The sequence below is a fragment of the Pseudonaja textilis genome, chromosome 17, assembly GCF_049901715.1.
Source record: "Pseudonaja textilis isolate UNSWEBS1 chromosome 17, rPseTex1.2, whole genome shotgun sequence".
NCBI classification, from domain to species: Eukaryota; Metazoa; Chordata; class Lepidosauria; order Squamata; family Elapidae; genus Pseudonaja; species Pseudonaja textilis.
In genome coordinates, this window is record NC_142006.1 from 2,416,671 (window position 1) to 2,435,385 (window position 18,715).

Here is an 18,715-nt window from a genome sequence, read left to right on the forward strand (position 1 = left end):
AGTATCCGTAGTTAAACAATGATTCTAATTTTTGTCATTTGTATTTCATTTTGTCCTTCCTTTGGCATCCTTTCTATAATAGTTCTATTTCTTCGACTGTGGTGTCATGCTTGTCCCGCAGTGAGTTGGCCGTGGCCTATTGGCCATGATGAGTTGGCTGTGGCATGTTGGTCATCATGAGTTGGCCATGATGAGTTTGCCTGGGAAGTTGGCTGTTACGAATTGGCTGTGGCATGTTGGCCATAACAAGTTGGCCATGATGAGTTGGCCATGATGAGTTGGCCATGACAAGTTGACTGTGGCATGTTGGCCATAAAGAATTGGCCATGATGAGTTGGCAGTGGTTGAGTTGGCCGTGATGCGTTGGCTGTGGCATGTTGGCCATGGTGAGCTGGCCATGATGAGTTGGCCATGGCGAATTGGCTGTGATGAGTTGGCCGTAGACCCCTCTGGCGTAGTTGCTCTTTCATTGTGCAACCCTCTTCCAGTTAACCTGTGCTTAGCCCCTTTAATTGTCCTGGTGCTCAAGAAATTGAGGTTCCTGCTCTGCTGAGCATCTGGATGCTCTTGAAGTTGGGTTTTCCAAGCCTAAGACCTGATTATATTTGGGAGACTGCAGAACTGGAGAACCCCGGCCAGCTTGCAGATTTTGGTTGAAGCTTCATGGTTTGCATTTGAGGGATTCCCCTTGATTTCAAAAAATCAGGGAGCAAAGACCCGCCCCAACAAAAGCCCACCACCCAAGACACTAGACAGGCGCCCCAAGTTAAGACTGGAGGATTGAACCAAAGCAAAGTCTCAAAATACAAGCCTTTGGGAACTATTTTAGCTGTTCTTTCCTGGTGATCTAATGTCTCCGATTATCCCAAGAGTATCAAATGACCATTAAGTGTCATCGGGAGACTCCAAAATGGGTGGGCTGAAAAACAGCCGAAGTCCAGTTGCAAAACAATCACAATTCTTTTCCACCTGCTTCCTCTCTTGTGCTTTACCATCACAAGACACAACTGGATCACAGCTGCAACATTCCCCTGTCCGCCCCCCCTCACCCCCCCCAAAATACCAACTCAATGTTTACATTTGAAACTCACAAGCAAATTAAAAAGCAGAACCTGGGAACATCATCCCCGATACTTCTTCCTTCTTTCTACCCCTCCAAAATCTCAGCAGAAGGGACGGAGTTTGGAGGGTGGAAAAGATGTTTTTTAATTTCCAAAATTGAGCAGCTATTTGGGGGGGAAAGTGGGGCTGTATTTATGGCACACCAACTAGGCTAAATTGATTTATCCAGGCAAGTATCGTGTGCGATCACAATTCTAATTAAGGTTCGGATCAGTCTACTGTAATCAGTTACGTTGGCAAAAGGGCAATTAAATTATTCCTGCTAATTACAGATTGGGGTTTGTTTGTTTTGGGGGCCTTGTTGTTCTGAGCTACATTACTAAACTGATCGTTTTGTTCTTCCCTATTCCATCCTGAGGTTTCCACCTATTCCAAAAAGGATTTCAGAGACACAGCCCATCCTGGAGAATGGGCCCTCTCTAACAAAATGAAATTCAACGTAGAGAAAAGTAAAGTTCTACATTAGGCAAGAAAAAACAAAAGGATGCATATAGACGGGGTGAAACCAGGCTCACTGTGAGAGGAATCTCGGAGTCTTAGTGGACAACCAGCTAAATAGGAGCCAGCCGTGTGCAGCAGCAGCCAAAAAAGCCAATGCAATCCTAAATTGCATTAACAGAAGGATACAATCAAGATCAAGGAAGGTACTAATACTACTCTGTAAAGCCCTAGTAAGACCACACCTAGGGCTCTGCATCCAGTTTTGGTCACCGCACTGTAAAAAAGAGGTTGAGAATCTAGAAAAAGTGCAGAGAAGAGCAACCAGGATGATGAGGGGACTGGAGGCTCAAACAGACGATGAACGGTTGCAGGAACTGGGCTTGGCTAGTCTAGTGGAGAGAAGGACCAGGACCAGGGGAGACAGGATAGCATCTTCCCATATTTGAGGGGCTGCCCCAGAGGGGAGGAGGAAGGGGGTCAAGCTATTTTCCAAGGCACCTGTAGGCCAGACAAGGAATAATGGATGGAAACTGAACAAGGAGAGATTCAACCTACAAATAAGAGGGCATGCATTCACACACACACTCACATTTTTTGACGTTGTTACAATATGTGCAGCCCACCTCTGGTTGTAATGGTGAAAAATGGTAATTAAGTCACTGTTTTCAGTGCGACTCGGGAGTAAGGCTGGGAGGTGATTGCCCCTCCCCTAAGAGATAAAGGAGGTGCAAAGGTAGAGAAACCTTTGCAGGAAGCAAAGTCATTTGCTCTGTTCAGATTCAACCTTGAAGCTCTGGGTGGACTTGGCACTTCGGTTGTTGTTGTTTTTTATAGTTCCTTTGGCACCTTAGTTGTTGGCAGCCATTCAAAGGAGAGAAAGGTGGGTGCTTATCTCGAGGGACTATTTGAGACTCATTAAAGTCTGGGAATAAACATAATTCCCAGCGTTGAAATAAAACGAGAGCTGTTTTAACTAAGCGTGTGTGCTTAATGATGGTCTCGAGAAGCCTTGGTCAGAATAGGTTTAAACCCTTAAGATCTTCCGAAAGATCCCTAAGAAAAGGCCCATATTCTTACCAGCAGTAGTCCAAAAGATGAGGAGGCAGGACAGGGATGTAAACGTGTTGCCAAAACATTGGGTAGAGCAAGGAGGCCGAGCCATGGATGCAGGCAGTTAGCTGAAAGCAGAGAAACGACAAACATCAGCTCACCTGGGCAAAACTCCGAGATTCGGTCCACTCCGAGATTATCTCAACACAACTGCTGTGTGACCTTCAGAAGGAGAATGGTAGTTGGGGTCCAGCACTTTTGGAAAAGTTGGCTTTCCAGAATCGGGGTGGATATTGAGGAGAGGGGGGTATAAAATACAGTAGAATGTATCTATCTCGCAATCCCCACACTTTCGCTACTTAAGGGTTACTCCTTATACAAGATGTTTTGTTCAGCGGGATGACGGCCAAACTTGGTATGTTAGAAAGAAGTTGGCCAAAGGTCCTGGAATGAAGCTTGGGAGAATCCAACGCAGGAAAACACCCATTAAAAAAAAAAGAAAGAAATAAAAATAACATTTTCTTTGTCATTTGCCGCTTCAACGGAAGAGGCTTCTCCTGTCTTATCCTCCCCTCTTCTCAACAATTACACCCAAGAAAAAGATTGACAAGGCAAAAGGATAGTCCCTTAGTGGGCTTTATGACCGAGAGAAGAGCTTTTTAATGCAAAAAGCAGAATTTTATTCTATATCTAATACCGGCGTTGTCATTCATAATTTGGAATTTCTGCCTGGATTACAAGAATTTCTAAGTACACTGCGTGGGTGCAGATGTGCGGATCCAATTTTGAGCTGCTAAACTTCTCTTTTTAAATGACTTTCTACCAAGAAAAACATTCCTTAATAGCAGTTCTTAATAATCTTCACCTGAAGAACCAGAGGCTTAGCCATGGAGGTTCCCTAGTCAGGAAAAAAAAGAACCCTGAATGAAAACGTGGGATCAACTGGCTAATTGCCCACGTGTGAACAGATTTCAAAATTCATCCTCAGCCATTCCCATGCTCCTTTGTGACAATAAATACCGATTTATTGAACATACTAGGAAACGAATCTGTTTTTGTTTGGCTTGGAATAGCAGGCAGGGTTATCATAAAAGGAAAAAAAAAATATTTTTCACTGCTGGTTTTGCTAGAAGTCAATTCAATTAAAAGGGTTGGGTATATACATAGTTTTGTATTTATTTATTTATTTCTTCATGTTCCTGTAGTGTATATTGGAAGTGTGACACTTGGAGAGATGTATGCAATTAATTTTCATTTTAATGGGTGCTGATTAGTATACATTCAAAGTGACAATAAAGTTACTGTTCTGTTCTATTCTATTCTATTCTATTCTATCCTATCCTTCTGTGTTCTATTCTCTTTTATATTCTATTCTCTTTTCTATATCCTATCTCCTGTTCTATTCTATTCTATTCTATTCTATTCTATTCTATTCTATTCTATTCTATTCTTCTGTGTTCTATTCTCTTTTCTATTTTATTCTCTTTTCTATTCTCTTTTCTATTCTTTTCTATTCTATATCCTATCTTCTCTTCTCTTCTCTTCCTATTCCTATTCTATTATTCTGTGTTCTATTCTCTTTTCTAGTCTATTCTATTCTCTTTTCTGTTCTTTTCTATTCTATATCCTATCTTCTATTCTATTCTATTCTATTCTATTCTATTCTATTCTATTCTATTCTATTCTATTCTATTCTATTCTTCTGTGTTCTACTCTCTTTTCTATTCTATTCTCTATGCTATTCCATTTTCTATTCTGTTCTATTCTATTCTATTAAAATCAGGATGTGTAGTCTCTCCAAATCCAGACAATGGTATATCAGTACATCAACAGCATTAGTGAGGGAAAAGAAATTAATTTGCCATTTATCTAGGGGAAAGCAAAATGAAATGAAATGGACAAACAGCCTCCGTCCCCAATCAATACCTATTTACTGAATAAACAGCTAGGAAAACTTAACATTTCCCTTTAAAAAAAAAAACACACACCAAACCAAACCAAGGGAACCTATCGCTACTGCTAAAAACCTTACAAAGTGCAGATCTAAACTCTTGAATTAAAGCAAACGGGAACATTGTGGAGAGTAAAACCAAGTCATTTTTTTTATTATTATTAGTAATGCAACAAGAGCGGGCATAAGTGGGCAGCAGCTTTCATCTCTTGGGTCCTTGATGGACTCTAAGTAGCATTAAGCCAGCATCCTTATCAAACAAAATTGCAGCAAAACTGAGATTTTTATCATGCCCCATTTGAGTTCGCCAAGAGGTCAGGAGCAGATCCACCTGAAAGCATCGTTTATCCATTCTTTTCTTCCTTCTTCTTCTTCTTTTTTGCCTCCAGAAAACAAGCAAACAACAATCTATCCTTCCATGTGGTGTACAAAAAAAAACAACAACCCCAGAGCGCTTTAAATGTTTTTCCGAAGCACTGACTTCAAGAAAGAAAAGTTTGCACATTCAAAGCAAAGAAGGGAGCAATTTCAAGCTGCCCTGGGCAGATTTATCATCATAGACCACCGTAGATGTACGGAAAATAACTCCAGCTTTGCTATTATTTTATGAGTACACAATCCTATTCTTTGGGACAGGGTGAAAAACCCTCTTCGGTGTGTTGGTTATGAACGAACCATTTATTCTGCCAGTGGATTTTCGGGTTTCTACCCTGCGTTTTGCTGGATGTTGGATGTGAGCAGGCTGAGCCCAGAGGGTGAGGTCAAATGCATCATCAGTTTGGAGTCTCTACACCTCCATAAGAGACCTAAGTCCAGCCTCCTTTGAAGTCCATTGACCTTATCTGGTGCCATTTCTCCTTGACCGTTAATAGTTCGGATTTTTTGTCTGTAGGTTGCATGAAATAAACTTGTAGAACTTTTGAATTCTATCGATCCATCGATCAAAATAGAACTGACAACAGATTTTGGAGGTCTTCTAATCCAACCCCTTGCTCGAGCTGGAGACCCTCTGCCATTTCAGACAAGTGGCTGTCCAGTCTCTTCTTAAAAACCTCCAGTGATGGAGTGACCACAACTTCTGGTGGCAAGCAGTTCCACTGGTTAATTGTCCTCCCTGTTAGGAAGTTTCTCCTCAATTCCAAGTTGCTTCTCTCCTTGATTAGTTTCTATCCATTGTTTCTTGGCTTGCCTTCTGGTGCTTTGGAGAATAAGTTGAGCCCCTCTTCTTTGTGGCAGCTCCTCAAATACTGAAATATTGCTATCACGTCACCTCTGGTCCTCCTTTTCTCTGGACCATACCCAATTCCTGCAACCATTATTCGTATAGTCATATAGTTCATATAGTTTTTTAATCACCTTAGTTGCTCTTCTTTGCACTTTTTCCAAAGTCTCAACATCTTTTTGGTAATGCGGTGACCAAAACTGGTTGCGGTATTCCAGGTGCGGCCTCATTAATCCTAGTCCCTGACTTCTTGATCCCTGTGGAAGAATCCACTGGATTCATCCTTGGTTAGTCCAGGAGGATCGTGACTCCAGGAGGGAGAGCGGCGCAAACTTCTAGCAAGATTGGATTCTCCCACTAGGTTCCACTGCTCCCGTCTCCACAAGAAACTCAAGACTCAAAGGAAAGGAAAGGACCCCCATTACTCTTTCCAGCTTACCGTGCTCAATTTACTGCAGCAAATGAGAATGCGGCGTTCGTAGAGCATGCTCGCATACAGATGCAACATGTTGTTGACATCCACGGCTACAAAATACTCGGTCAGATTTCTCTAGGAAGGAAGAACAAAAAAAGAGAGAGGGAAGTTTATGAAATGGTCTTCCAGACGAGGGAGGAGTGGCACTCCACAACAGCTACTCTTAAGCTAGCATCTAAGGCAGAATAGAAACCTTAATCAATCAATCAATCAGGATAGATCTAGAATGGAACTTGGGGGGTCTTTTAGTCCAACCGCCCCTGCCCAACAGGGAGACCCCATACCATCTCAGACAAATGATTGTCTGGTCTCTTCTTAAAAGCCTCCAGGGATGAAGCGCCCACAACTTCTGGTGGCAAGCTGTTCCCCTGGTTAATTGTCCTCCCTGTTAGGAAGTTTCTCCTTAATTCCAGGTTGCGTCTCTCCTTGGTTAGTTTCCATCCATGATTACTTGTCCTGCCTTCTGGTGCTTTGGTAAATAAGTTGACCTCTTCCTCTTTGTGGCAGCCCATCAAATACTGGAATAATGTCTCTCCTCGTCCTCCTTTTCTCTATACTGGTCTAAAGACCTTGCACCATGGAAAAAACCATCTATCTAATCTTAATTCAAGCCAAAGGATTGATATTTTATCATCTTCCTTTGAGACTTCTGTAGACTTTTCTGCTAACAAAAACGCACTCCCTTCCACAAGGCAGACAGAGTGACCAAGACCTCGAGGGTGCCGGGGGTAAGGACCATGGACAGAGTCAACGCCCTCCATGGCTCCTTCTTGGTTTCACTCAAGCCTTACTGGGCAGCGAAGTGGGAGAGCCGCCCAGTAGAAATGGGGCGACTAGGAGAAGAACATAGACTCCGTTTTGAAATAAACCTGTTCAACTGGCATGCAGTCCCTCCCTCCCTGTGGTTCTTACTCCATCTGTTCTGATTAGCGAGATGTTTGTGTCTAAACAGAAACTGTTTAGAAGTAGTAGCCACTTCCTGCCGCCGTGGTGCAGATACAGCAGCAGCGTGTGAAGAGGACTTGGCAGGCCTCTCCAAGAAAAAGGCAATCTTCGTGCCACCCAGATGCTAAATTCCAAAGAGAGAGAGAGATGGATGGTATCTTGGAGGCCTTTTAGTCCAACCCTGGGGGGGGTAGGATTCTACCGGTTCGGATTGGTTCGGGCAAAGCGGATGTTCAGTTTTCAATCTGGTTTGCCCAAACCGGCATTTCAACCGACCGGTTGGCCCTGCCTACCCGTCCTTGCCCCTCCGAGGAGTCTCCACGCTGCCCATTTTCGATGCAGGTAAGGGCAGGGTCCATGCAGAGTCTCTGGGAGGGGGAAAAAAATGGGCCTTCCAGAAGTCGGGAAACGGGCCTGTTTCCGGCTCCCGGAGGGACTGCAGAGCCCAGGGGAGACCGTTTTTCCCCTCCCAAAGGCCCGGGGGAGGCCTCCAGACCCTTGGGAAGGTAAAAGACGGCCCTCCCAGGAGTTCCACCCCCACCATGGCCACGCCCACCCAGCAACTGGGCAGTGAACTGGTTGCTGGGGGTTTTGAATCCTCCCCCTGCCTGGTCCAACCCCATACAAGCAGGAGAACCCATACAATTTGCTGTCCCAGACTCTTGCATGAGGTTATTGGAGATCCAACTAAAACTGACAAGCCAGCCTTCTATTCTGGTCTACAAGCTCTTCCATAAATCTTGATTTCTCCTGACTTTTTTTCCCCTCCTTATTCCTAACGTATGATTTCTGAAATCCCATATATGGGAAATCCATATGTATGAATTCTGAAATCCATACGTATGAATTCTGAAATCCCATTTACGAAGAGTGACACACACACACACACACACACACACACACAGAGGAGAAACTTACATTTTCGGGGATGCTGGGGAGTTCCCTGGTGTCGGGTACCGTAAAGTAAGAGTGCTGGAGGAGAGGGGGAGAGAGAGAGAAAGAAAAAAAGATGCACCTCAAATTTCCATTTCTTTTGACATAGTTACGCTCTCTACTACCGTGATTCTCAAGCTGGATAACTTAAAGACATGTGGACAACATGTCCCAGAATGCACACCCCATCGATGTCCACACACTGCCAGGGTTAAGTGTGATCTACTGCTTGAAAAAAAAGAACTAACACACATCACGGATGCCATAAACACAATCGACAATCCAAAATGCAGTGATGCTAAATATCAATCGATCAGAACAGAGCTGGAAGGGGCCTTGGAGGTCTTCTAGTCTAGCCCCCTGCTCAAGCAGGAGAACCTCTACCATTCCAGACAAATGACTGTCCAGTCTCTTCTTAAAAACCTCCAGGGATGGAACGCCCACCACTTCTGGTGGCAAGCAGTTCCACTGGTTAATTGTCCTCACCGCTGAGAAGTTTCTCCTCAATTCCAGGTTGCTTCTCTCCTTGATTATCCCCAAAGTGCTTTTTCAAGAGACAGCTGGACTGTCTGTTTTTTTCTTTGAAGATGTTTCGCTTCCCATCTAAGAAGCTTCTTCAGCTCTTCTTCAGAACAACCCTGACCTGGATGGCTGAGAATCTCCATAGACCAAGGGTGTCAAACTCAAGGCCCATGGGCTACTTTCAGCCACCACCACCCACCACCCCAAGGTCAACCACATGACTGTCTGGTCTCTTCTTTAAAAAAAATCCAATGATGAAACCCTCACAACTTCTTGTGGCAAGCCCTTCCACCAGTTAATTGTCCTCGGTGTTAGGGGAAATTTCTCCTTAATTCCAGGTTGCATCTCTCATTGAGGAGTTTCCATCCATTGTTTCTTGTTTCTCTGGTGCTTTGCAAAATAATCTGACCCCCTCCCCTTTGTGGGACCCCTGAAATACTGGAACACTGCCCATCACGTCCCCTCTACTTTTCTCTACAGAATTGGCCATATCCAATTATTTTATACAATCCACACCCAGTTATACAAGGTACGGATCTGTTATCAGCCCAAATGCTTTCAGGCTTCGTCTTGTTTCAAATCGTGGAGATTCCAGGACGGATCCTTCTTGGCACATCCCAAGGCCAAGGTGGAAGTTAAGAATGGAGAAATATCACTTCTGCTCTTGGGACTTTTGTGGTTGTCCCCGAGCCAAGGACTGAAGCGCTGCACCCTACTCCAAACAAAAACCTCCATTTTAGGAAATGCTCACCACGCTGAGATGAACCGAAGAAGCTGGCTCAGGAATCGGTAGTTTATATAGTGTCTGCAGAAGTTCACACCTTTGGCTGTCCTGAAACAAAGAAGAAGAAGAAGTGAGGTGGTCTTACTGAGGTGGTTGTGTTCATTGGGAGAGAAACAAACTTGGGAAAGAATTTGGAATTGTCTTCAAAAGCTGAATCAAAGACAGCTTGGGTCATCTCTGGTGTTGGCAAATGGTAAAGTTTTTTTTTTCCCAAATATTTTTAATTGTACTTTTCCTTTGTTATACATCATATATGAATACTTTTTTATTATACAATTTTCTTGGTTATGTATAGGATTTCATTCTTCACAGCATACCATCTGGGTGCAATCTCTACATTCTTAATTACATATCGATAATAAATCTTATACATACGATAGTTATAACTATTACTCTCAATATCTGTTCATCTTCACTTCTCCTTGTTATGAATTTTACCTTGTATGTTTAGGCCTTCTATTCATTTTTATCTGTAGTCCATTAATATTATCAAACAACTATAAACATAATTTAACAGGGAATATCAAAATAACCACAATCAGAATCAAATATTACTTGTCCTTGCTGAGAAATTAGAGAAAGAAATCAATGGAAAGATTTCCCGTCTTTCTTTAACAATTGGGTGGTTTTTTTATTTTATCAAAACTTGTGAAAGAATCTGGAATTTTCTTCAAAAGCTGAATCAAAGATGGCTTCAGTCATCTCTGGCATTGGTACAATTTTTTTATTGTACTTTTCCTTTGTTATACATCACATATTAATGTTTTTTTATTGTATAATTTTCTTGGTTATGTATAGGATTTCATTATTCACAATAACAGTATACCATCTGGGTGCAATCTCTACCTTCTTAATTACATACTGATAATAAATCTTTTACATACAATAGTTATAACTCATTACTCTCAATATCTGTTCATCTTCATCTTCACTCATCCTTGTTATGAATTTTATCTTGTATGTTTAGGCCCTCTATTCATTTTTAATCTGTAGTCCATTAATATTATCAAACAACTATAAAGATAATTTAACAGGGGATATCAAAATAACCACAAACAGAATCAAATATTATTGATCCTTACTGGGAAATTAGGGAAAGGAATGGATGGAAAGATTTCCCTCCTTTCTTTAACAATGTTTTTTTAAATTTTATCAAAACTTGTGACATAATCTGGAATTGTCTTCAAAAGCTGAATCAAAGATGGCTTGGGCCATCTCTGGTGTTGACAAATGGTAAAGTTTTAAAGACATACACATATACACACACACACTGGGTCTCTTTCAAATACACACACCAATTCAAATGCACAAGACAAACACAGGTGTGACCCCAATATTTACCTGGCCCTTCACTGCGTAGTCTGCCAGAATATTCAGCAGTTTATAAAACACTTCAAACCATGGGAGATAACTAAAAAAAGGAAAAGATGAGAAAAGCACATTTGCACATTAATATTACGAGGAAAAAAAAAAAAGCTTTCTTCTGCAGAAATTATACAAAAGGCCAAGACTTGTTGAGATCTTGCTACTCCTTGAATGCCCCTGATCCCTGAAATAAAATCAGAAAATATTGGTGGTGGATAAAGACTTCTGGTGTCCTGCCAGATGCTGATTGGTACTCCAAGAAAACATGAATGAATGGTTGCAGGAATTGGGTCTGACCAGTCTAGAGAAAAAAAGGACTAAGTGTCACATGTTAGCTGTCTTCCAGTATTTGAGGGGCTGCCCCAAAGAAGAGGGGGTCAAATTATTCCGCAAAGCACCAGAAGGCAGGACAAGAAATGTTGGAAATGAATCAAGGAGAGAAGCAACCTGGAATTGAGGAGAAACTTCCTATCAGTGAGGACAATTAACCAGTGGAACTACCTGCCACCAGAAATGGCGGGTGCTCCATCCCTGGAGGTTTTTAAGAAGAGACTGGACTGCCACCTGTCAGAAACGGTGTAGGGACTCCTGCTTGGGTGGAGAGGGTCGGACTAGATGACCTACAAGGTCCCTTCCAACTCTGTTGTTCTATTATTCCTTTCAGACTTCCTAATTTTGGATTTTAAAGGGAGATTGGCTTGATGTAACTCTCCTTACTCCAAAACGATCCTACCTCCCTCTTAAAATTCAGCGTATGGGGCTTCGTTTAGAATTTATGGACCCATTAAAGGAGCTATGTCAGCCTTAAGAGAGAACGTAAAAGATCCCCGTTTCAATCTATATCTATAAAAGTGAAAGACCCCCCCCTCACACACACACACACATGCATCATCACAAAATCTCCAGAACCCGTAAAGCCTACAAGCTTGAAATTTGGCATCTATGTTCCTCTTGGCTTCTAGAGGCTCACCAAGAAAGGGTTTTTCGAAATGACCATCAGAGCATTTAGAGTATTCCCTATATTATTATTACTATTAACACGCTCTGATGCTAAGGAGTTCTACTCCCCCTCCCCACCTGAAAAGAAATCTCTTCCAAAGGCAAAACACAAGCAGAGGAGAGGAGTTTCAGTGTTAGTTTTGCCGCTTTAGTACAGAACAGTTGAGCTAAGCCACGCCCAGGCTCCTTGCAGTCTCCTCCTTGCTCACACAGCAAATACAGTTTCAGTTTCCAAACAGCCCTCAACTCTCTCGCACACTGACCGGACGCTAGCCAGATGAATCCCGATGGATGCTGGTACGCAGAGGCACAATTCCCCCACCCATTATTTTCCTCCCCCCAAAACTGAGCCCGATCACATCGTTTCATTAGCGAAGCATCGGCGGGCGTTGAGCTGGTTCCCAATAAAATACTCTCCAGAGAAGAAAGAGAGAGAGAGAGAGAGAGAGAGAGAGAGAGAGAGAGAAAGAACTTCTCGCCGGGTTGGGCTTTTTTTTTTTATTGTCTGGAAGTCAAAACGTCCCTCGGCTACAGAACAAGCCCAGATCTTGCACAAACGGGGAAACGTTCTTGAAAAATGGCACTTAGAAAAGCAGTTTGTTCACCAAGCGGCCGATGGGAACCGAAGAGGCGGCGCATCGGATTATAAAGCGCTTGTTTTCTCCAAGGCTTCAATGTCAAAACCAGGTTCTGCTTAGGGATCTGGCTCCTTTCGCTAAGCAACCATGGACCCATTTCCCAGGTTCCAAGCAGCGTCAACAACTGCCAGAGGGCTCTCGGGGGAGGGCGCTGCGTTGTCTTCTCACCTGGGGGAAACCTTGGCAGGTGTTCTCTGTACAATGGGTATAGAGTGGCAGACTCAAGCCCGCTGCAAGACAAGGGAGGGGAAGAAAGATTTTGGGCTGGCTTCCCAGGGCCCAGGCAAAGAGGCCGGCTCCAAATGGGAGTTCTGAGTTGGGCGTTGGGCCCAAAGGTGTGTTTCCAGGCTGCGCTGAGGCGGAAGCTTCCTAGCTTTCAACTAGTCAAGGTGCAACCAACTGACATGTGGGGGTTTTCTTTTCCTTCCTTCCTTCCTTCCTTCCTTCCTTCCTTCCTTCCTTCCTTCCTTCCTTCCTTCCTTCCTCCCATTCCCTCCTTCGCCTTCCTTCCTGCCTCCTTCTTTCCTTCCTTCCATTCCCTCTGTCTTCTTTCCAACCTTCCTTCCTCCCTCCCCCTCCCTTCTATCCCTTCTTTGCCTTCATTCCTTCCATCCCTTCTTTGCCTTCCTTCCTTCCTTCCATCCTTCCTTTCCTTCCTTCCCCTCTCTTTAACTTCGTTCCTTCCTTCCTTCCTTCCTTCCCTTCCTTCCTTCCTTCCTTCCTTCCTCCTTCTTCCTTCCTTCCTTCCTTCCTTCCTTCCTTCCTTCCTTCCTTCCTTCCTTCCCCTCTCTTTAACTTCCTTCCTTCCATCCTTCCTCCCTCCCTCCCTCCCTCCCCCTTCTATCCCTTCTTTGCCTTCCTTCCTTCCATCCATTCCCTCTGCCTCCCTCCCTCCCTCCCTTCTTTCTTCCATCCCTTCTTTGCCTTCCTTCCTCCCTTCTTCTGTTCTTTTATTTGAGTTCTACCAGCGGAGCAGAAACAAGCCAAATGGGGCGGGGGGGGGGCATTTCTCTCTGGCAATCTCTGCCTTCTCCGTTTTATTTGTGGGCCTCCCTTTTCAAAGCACGGGGAGGGGATGCGAGGCAGCAGCCTCACACCCTCCTCTGCCTGGAGCCGATGGACCGAGGAACTGGCAGCAGCCCACCTGGGGACTGACGGGGGCCTGTTTTTCTCCTCTTTCATTGGTAAACCGAGCACTTCCTCTTCCCTTTGGCTCCTCCAGAGCTTTTGATTAACGGCTGCTTTCGCGGGTCAGAGGTTAAACAAAGGAAGCGAAGCCCCAACTGAAATGGCCCACAGCCCTGACACACACACACACACACACACACACACACACACTCCTACACAAAATTAAAAATAAACCAGCCCAAGGGTGACGGCTGGCTGGAAGAGAAACTCGCCTTAAAAGGACGTAAAAGCAACAGGTTGAAAATTACTCCAAGCACCACGAGTTGAGAGATTTCAGCAGCCATAAATCAAGAGAGCGATTCTGGCTTGTTTTACACCCTGGACTCAACTCGGCTTGCCAAAATAATTGCGTTTATTCTCCCGCAACCCGGTGGGGAAGCAACCTTCCTTGCCTCCCATCTCACAGGGGCAATATTTTCTCCCGTGTATATTTTTAACGGTTGTTTAATAGCCCTCCATGGGAGTTCCCAGCAACCGGTTCACTGCCCGAGGGCTGGGTGGGCGTGGCCATGGTGGGCGTGGCCTACTGGAGCTTCCGGGTGGGGCGTTTTTCTGCCTTCCCCAGAGTCCGGAGGCTTCCCTTGGGCCTCTGGGAGGGCAAAAACAGCCTCCCGGGCTTGTTTCCGGACTTCTAGAAGGCCCATTCCCCCCCCCCCCAAGCGTCCGCGGGGACCCTGCACTTACCTGCACCCAAAACGGGCCACATGGAGACTCTGGGGAGGGGAGGGGTGAGCCAGTCGGTTCAACTACCGGTTCGGCGAAACCAGGTGTAAATTTAACATCCAGTTCGCCCGAACCGGTCTGAACCGACTGAATTCCACCTCCTGAGCTTACATGAATGTATTTCAGGCCAAGAGGGGTCTTCCTTCCCCCTATTTCCCCCTCCAAAGCTCTCTTTGCGCTCTTCCGACCGAGCTTACTCCACAGGAAGAACAATCTCTGCCTTATCAAGACCAGGGGCCTCCAGGAAGTGCCCCAAAGTCAACTGAACTTCTTGGTTTTACTTTAAGACATTTCCCGTCTCATCCAAGAAGCTTCTTCGGTTCTAATTAAGTGGTGGGGAATGGAAGGGAATTATACTCTCTGCAAGCATGAACTGAATGCTGATATTTAACGATCCTGATAAAGCACCTTCTGGTGCTTTGGAGAATAAGATGACCCTCCCTCTTCTTTGTGGCAGCCCCTCAAATACTGGAATGCTGCTATCTTGTCACCCCTTAATTCTTCTTTCCTCTAGACTGGCCAGACCCAAATCCTGCAGCCGTTCTTCCTATGTTTTAGTCTGCAGGCCTTTGATCCTCTTGGTTGCTCTTCTCTGAACTTTTTCCAAAGTCTCAACATCTTTTTTGTAATGCGGTGACCAAAATTGGCTGCACTATTCCAGGTGTGGCCTCACTAGGGGTTTTATAAAGCCGTACTAATACTTCACATGATCTTGATTCTTATGCCTCTGTTTATACACCCCAGGATTGGATAACATGGAAATGGATAACAGAAGCTTCCCAAGAAGAAACATGGAATGAGATGGCCACCGTGGAACCCAAAGAACAGACTGATCCCAACCCATCACGCACAGTTTTTGTCCTCTCAACTTAATATTAACATATTCTGCAACCTTCTTGCACCACTAAATATATTTTATCTGCTGCCTACAGGACAATTGCGGCTCCTCTTCCCTTGAGGGATTGTCCTAGGGAAGGAACTGGTGGTGACCATCCTGTGGGCCAATTATTGTGACTCTTGGGGGCTCAAGAGCACCCCCTCAGAGTCCGTGGTCTGGACTAATTAATTGGGTTAGGGGGTTTGCACGACACACAACCTCTCTTAATCCATTTAAGCGTCTCCTAGCCAGCAGTAGGGCCATGCAATCCTTGTGGAGTTAATTTTTTTTTAATTGCTAGCATGGGGAGGGGAAGGGGTTTTTTAAATTGTTGTGGCCAGTAGAAGTCTAATTGGAGCTTCACCTTCCCTGGCGCAATGAGCAACTGAGCTACCTTAGTATCTCTGGACAAGGTTATTCCTTTCATTCGTGAATTTTATTTCCAGATTAAGAACCGAATCGAGGGCCATTGAACAACCCGGTCTCTCTCGCTTCCCTCTTTCTCGTATTCTGCAACCTCGAGTTTAATTTTTTTTTTTTTTTACTGAGTTATAAAATATTGTAAAATGCAAAATACAAAAGTCAATAGGAAAACAGCGGGGAAGAAAAAGGGAGAAGAGAAAGTGAGGAAGGGTAGGAATAAAAAGAAAAAATAACAACATTGACTTCCGACACTCTCTGTTGCAGCAAAGGAAGGCATTAGCACCAAATCACAACTTTTTGCTTTTTCATCATAATATGAACCAGCCATTTCTGTAAAGATCTGTCCATCTACTCAGGAAAACCCCCAAAATCAAAGTTTCATTCTTTTCCACTTTATGCACCAAGTTCAGAAGCAGTTTCCACGTGGAAACAAAAGCATTTCTGTTCTTTTCTTTAATCAAAGTGCTCAATTTTGCCTTTTCAGCCAAACTCCATCGACTTCTGCAATCATTCGAAGTGTCCTTCCATTTGTGTGTGTCTTGCGGCACGCATCCTGCAACCTTGTTCAAAACCCTCTGCTCACCTTGGCAAATTGGCAAAATCGCAGCGGCCATGGGCCTGAACGTTAGTGGGTATCTAGTCTGACCCCGAGGGGGGAAAAAAAGAAACAGAGCAGGGAAGCATTGTTCTGCGATCGCAAAAGGGCACAGATTTAACAATTACCTTCAGAAGAACTACCATCACATTCGGTGACCCCGGGGAGGTTAATAGAAACAATTTTTTTATAACGACCCCTTTGCAGTTATTAGGCAAGCTTTGGAAAGGACTGGGAATGGCAAGCAACCGTTTCAAAAGAGGAAAAGGGAAAAATAATCTATACAAAAGTCTCTGGATCATAAATGAGTCAGCAGCATTCGAAGCTGTCCTTCCGCAAATGACATTTTCAGGCTGGAAACGTCAAATAATTCCGTATGTTTTGCTTTGCAGTTTATTTGTTTTTGTTAAGTAATTGGGCTGGCAATTAGGAGGAGGAGGAGGAGGAGGAGGAAGAAGGAAATGGAAGGAGGAAGAAGAGGAGGAAGAAGGTAGAAGGAAGAGGAGGAGGAAGGAGGAAGGAAGGGAAGGAGGAGGGAGGAGGAGAGGAGGAGGAAAGGAGGAAGAAGGAGGAAGGAAGGAGGAAGGCAGAGGTTAGAGGAAGGAAGAAGGTGGAAGGAGGAAAAGGAGGAGGAAGAAAGAATGTGGAAGGAGGGTGGAGAAAAGTGGCAGTGGAAGAAGGAGGAGGAGGAAGGGAAAGAGGGAAAGAGGAGGAAGGAGGAAGAGGAAGAAGGAGGAAGAGGAAGAGAGGAGGAGAGGAGGAGGAAGGAGGAAGGCGGAGGGAGGAAGGAAGGGGGGAAAGAGGAGGAAGGAGGAGGAGGAAGAAGGAGGAAAGAGGAGGTAGAGAAGGAGGAGGAGGAGGAGGAGGAAGAGGAAGAAGGAGGAAGGCGGAGGTTAGAGGAAGGAAGAAGGTGGAAGGAGGAAAAAGGAGGAGGAAGGAAGAATGTGGAAGGAGGGTGGAGAAAAGTGGCAGTGGAAGAAGGAGGAGGAGGAAGGGGGAAAGAGGGGGAAAGAGGTAGAAGGAGGAGGAGGAAGAAGGAGGAAGAGGAAGAAGGAGGAAGAGGAAGGAAGAAGGAGGAAGGAGAAAAAAGGAGGAGGAAGGAAGAATGGAAGGAGGGTGGAGAAAAGCGGCAGTGGAAGGAGGAGGAGGAGGAAGGGGAAGGAGGAGGAAGGAGGAGGAGGAGGAAGGAGGAAGAAGAAGGAGGAAAAGGAGGAGGAAGGAAGAATGGAAGGAGGGTGGAGAAAGCGGCAGTAGAAGAAGGAGGAGGAGGAAGGGGAAAGAGGAGGAAGGAGGAGGAGAAGGAGGAGGAGAAGGAGGAGGAGAAGGAGGAGGAGGAAGGAGGAGGAAGAGGAAGAAGGAGGAAGGCAGAGGATAGAGGAAGGAAGAAGGTGGAAGGAGGAAAAAGGAGGAGGAAGGAAGAATGTGGAAGGAGGGTGGAGAAAAGTGGCAGTGGAAGAAGGAGGAGGAGGAGGAGGCAGCATCAGCTACAATTCTGGAAGTGATGCCTTATCTGCAACCAACGTCTAAGAGCAAAAGCTGCTAAAATCCACCACCGGCTGCCAATTAAAAAGCTGTGTAAGTGCTTGCAAATCAGATACTGCAGAAGCTCGGAAGCCGAAGAGAGATCAGCGTGTCAGGGTGTCCCAGGGGTCGACAAACTGCCGAGCCCTCTCCGAGGAGATAAGCATTCCTCGCCAGATGTGCTCCTCCTGGCTAAAACACAGCCTGGGCTGACACAAACACCCCACCCCATAGCAACGCAGCAGGAATCCTTCGCAGCAAAAGCACAGCGCCGCCCGGAGAACATCCTGGAGATGCCTGGCTAGGGGGGCCTCCAGAGCACCTTGACGCGACGTAAAATACGAGCAAGAGAATCACTTCTGATTTCCTCTGGAAGTCAAGATCCACAGGGAAACAGGGAAGTCAATCGCTTCTGTGCTCCCCTTTCCGGCCTTGGACTGACCACAGCCAGAGACCGAAGGCTACTCTGGTCTGAGCCAACAAGGGGTCATTATACTCCAAAGTTTAAACTGAGCCAGAGTTCACCGTGGGAATGTTTCAGTACGAAATGAAACAGCTGCTTCGGAATTCAAGGAAGGCAGGGGGAAAAGGATTTATTTATTTATTTTTGCGTTCTCTCCCTTCGGTGATACGGGACGGATCCATTTTCCCTCCGAGCTGGAGCTGAGGCCATGAGCAAAGCGCTGGTTTCAAAGGAGCCATGGGCTTGTGCGAGTCAGGCTCACCTTAATGACTACCGCCTGTGTTCTAGTTACAACAGATGTTGGACTGATTCCAATGGCGTCAGTCTGAAACATGAAAACCTGACGGTGAACTGAATGGGTCTGTGACAATTCACCACAGCCAACTCGCCCTGGCCACCCCTCCATAGCCAATTTTCTGTGGCCAACTCTCCACAGCCAACTCTTTGCGGTCAACTCGTCATAGCCAACTTTCCATAG

General features: G+C 45.1%; 1 protein-coding gene across 1 annotated transcript in view; it reads right to left on the reverse strand.

Moving 5' to 3' along the window:
- The window catches only part of DENND1A (DENN domain containing 1A), a 189,429-nt gene that overhangs the window by 78,542 nt on the left and 92,172 nt on the right, over positions 1-18,715 (reverse strand). Inside the window, 5 exon segments of the mRNA XM_087914391.1 lie at positions 2,641-2,741; positions 6,226-6,336; positions 8,125-8,178; positions 9,413-9,493; positions 10,787-10,856. Of these exon segments, the coding sequence (XP_087770517.1) occupies positions 2,641-2,741; positions 6,226-6,336; positions 8,125-8,178; positions 9,413-9,493; positions 10,787-10,856 (417 nt within the window).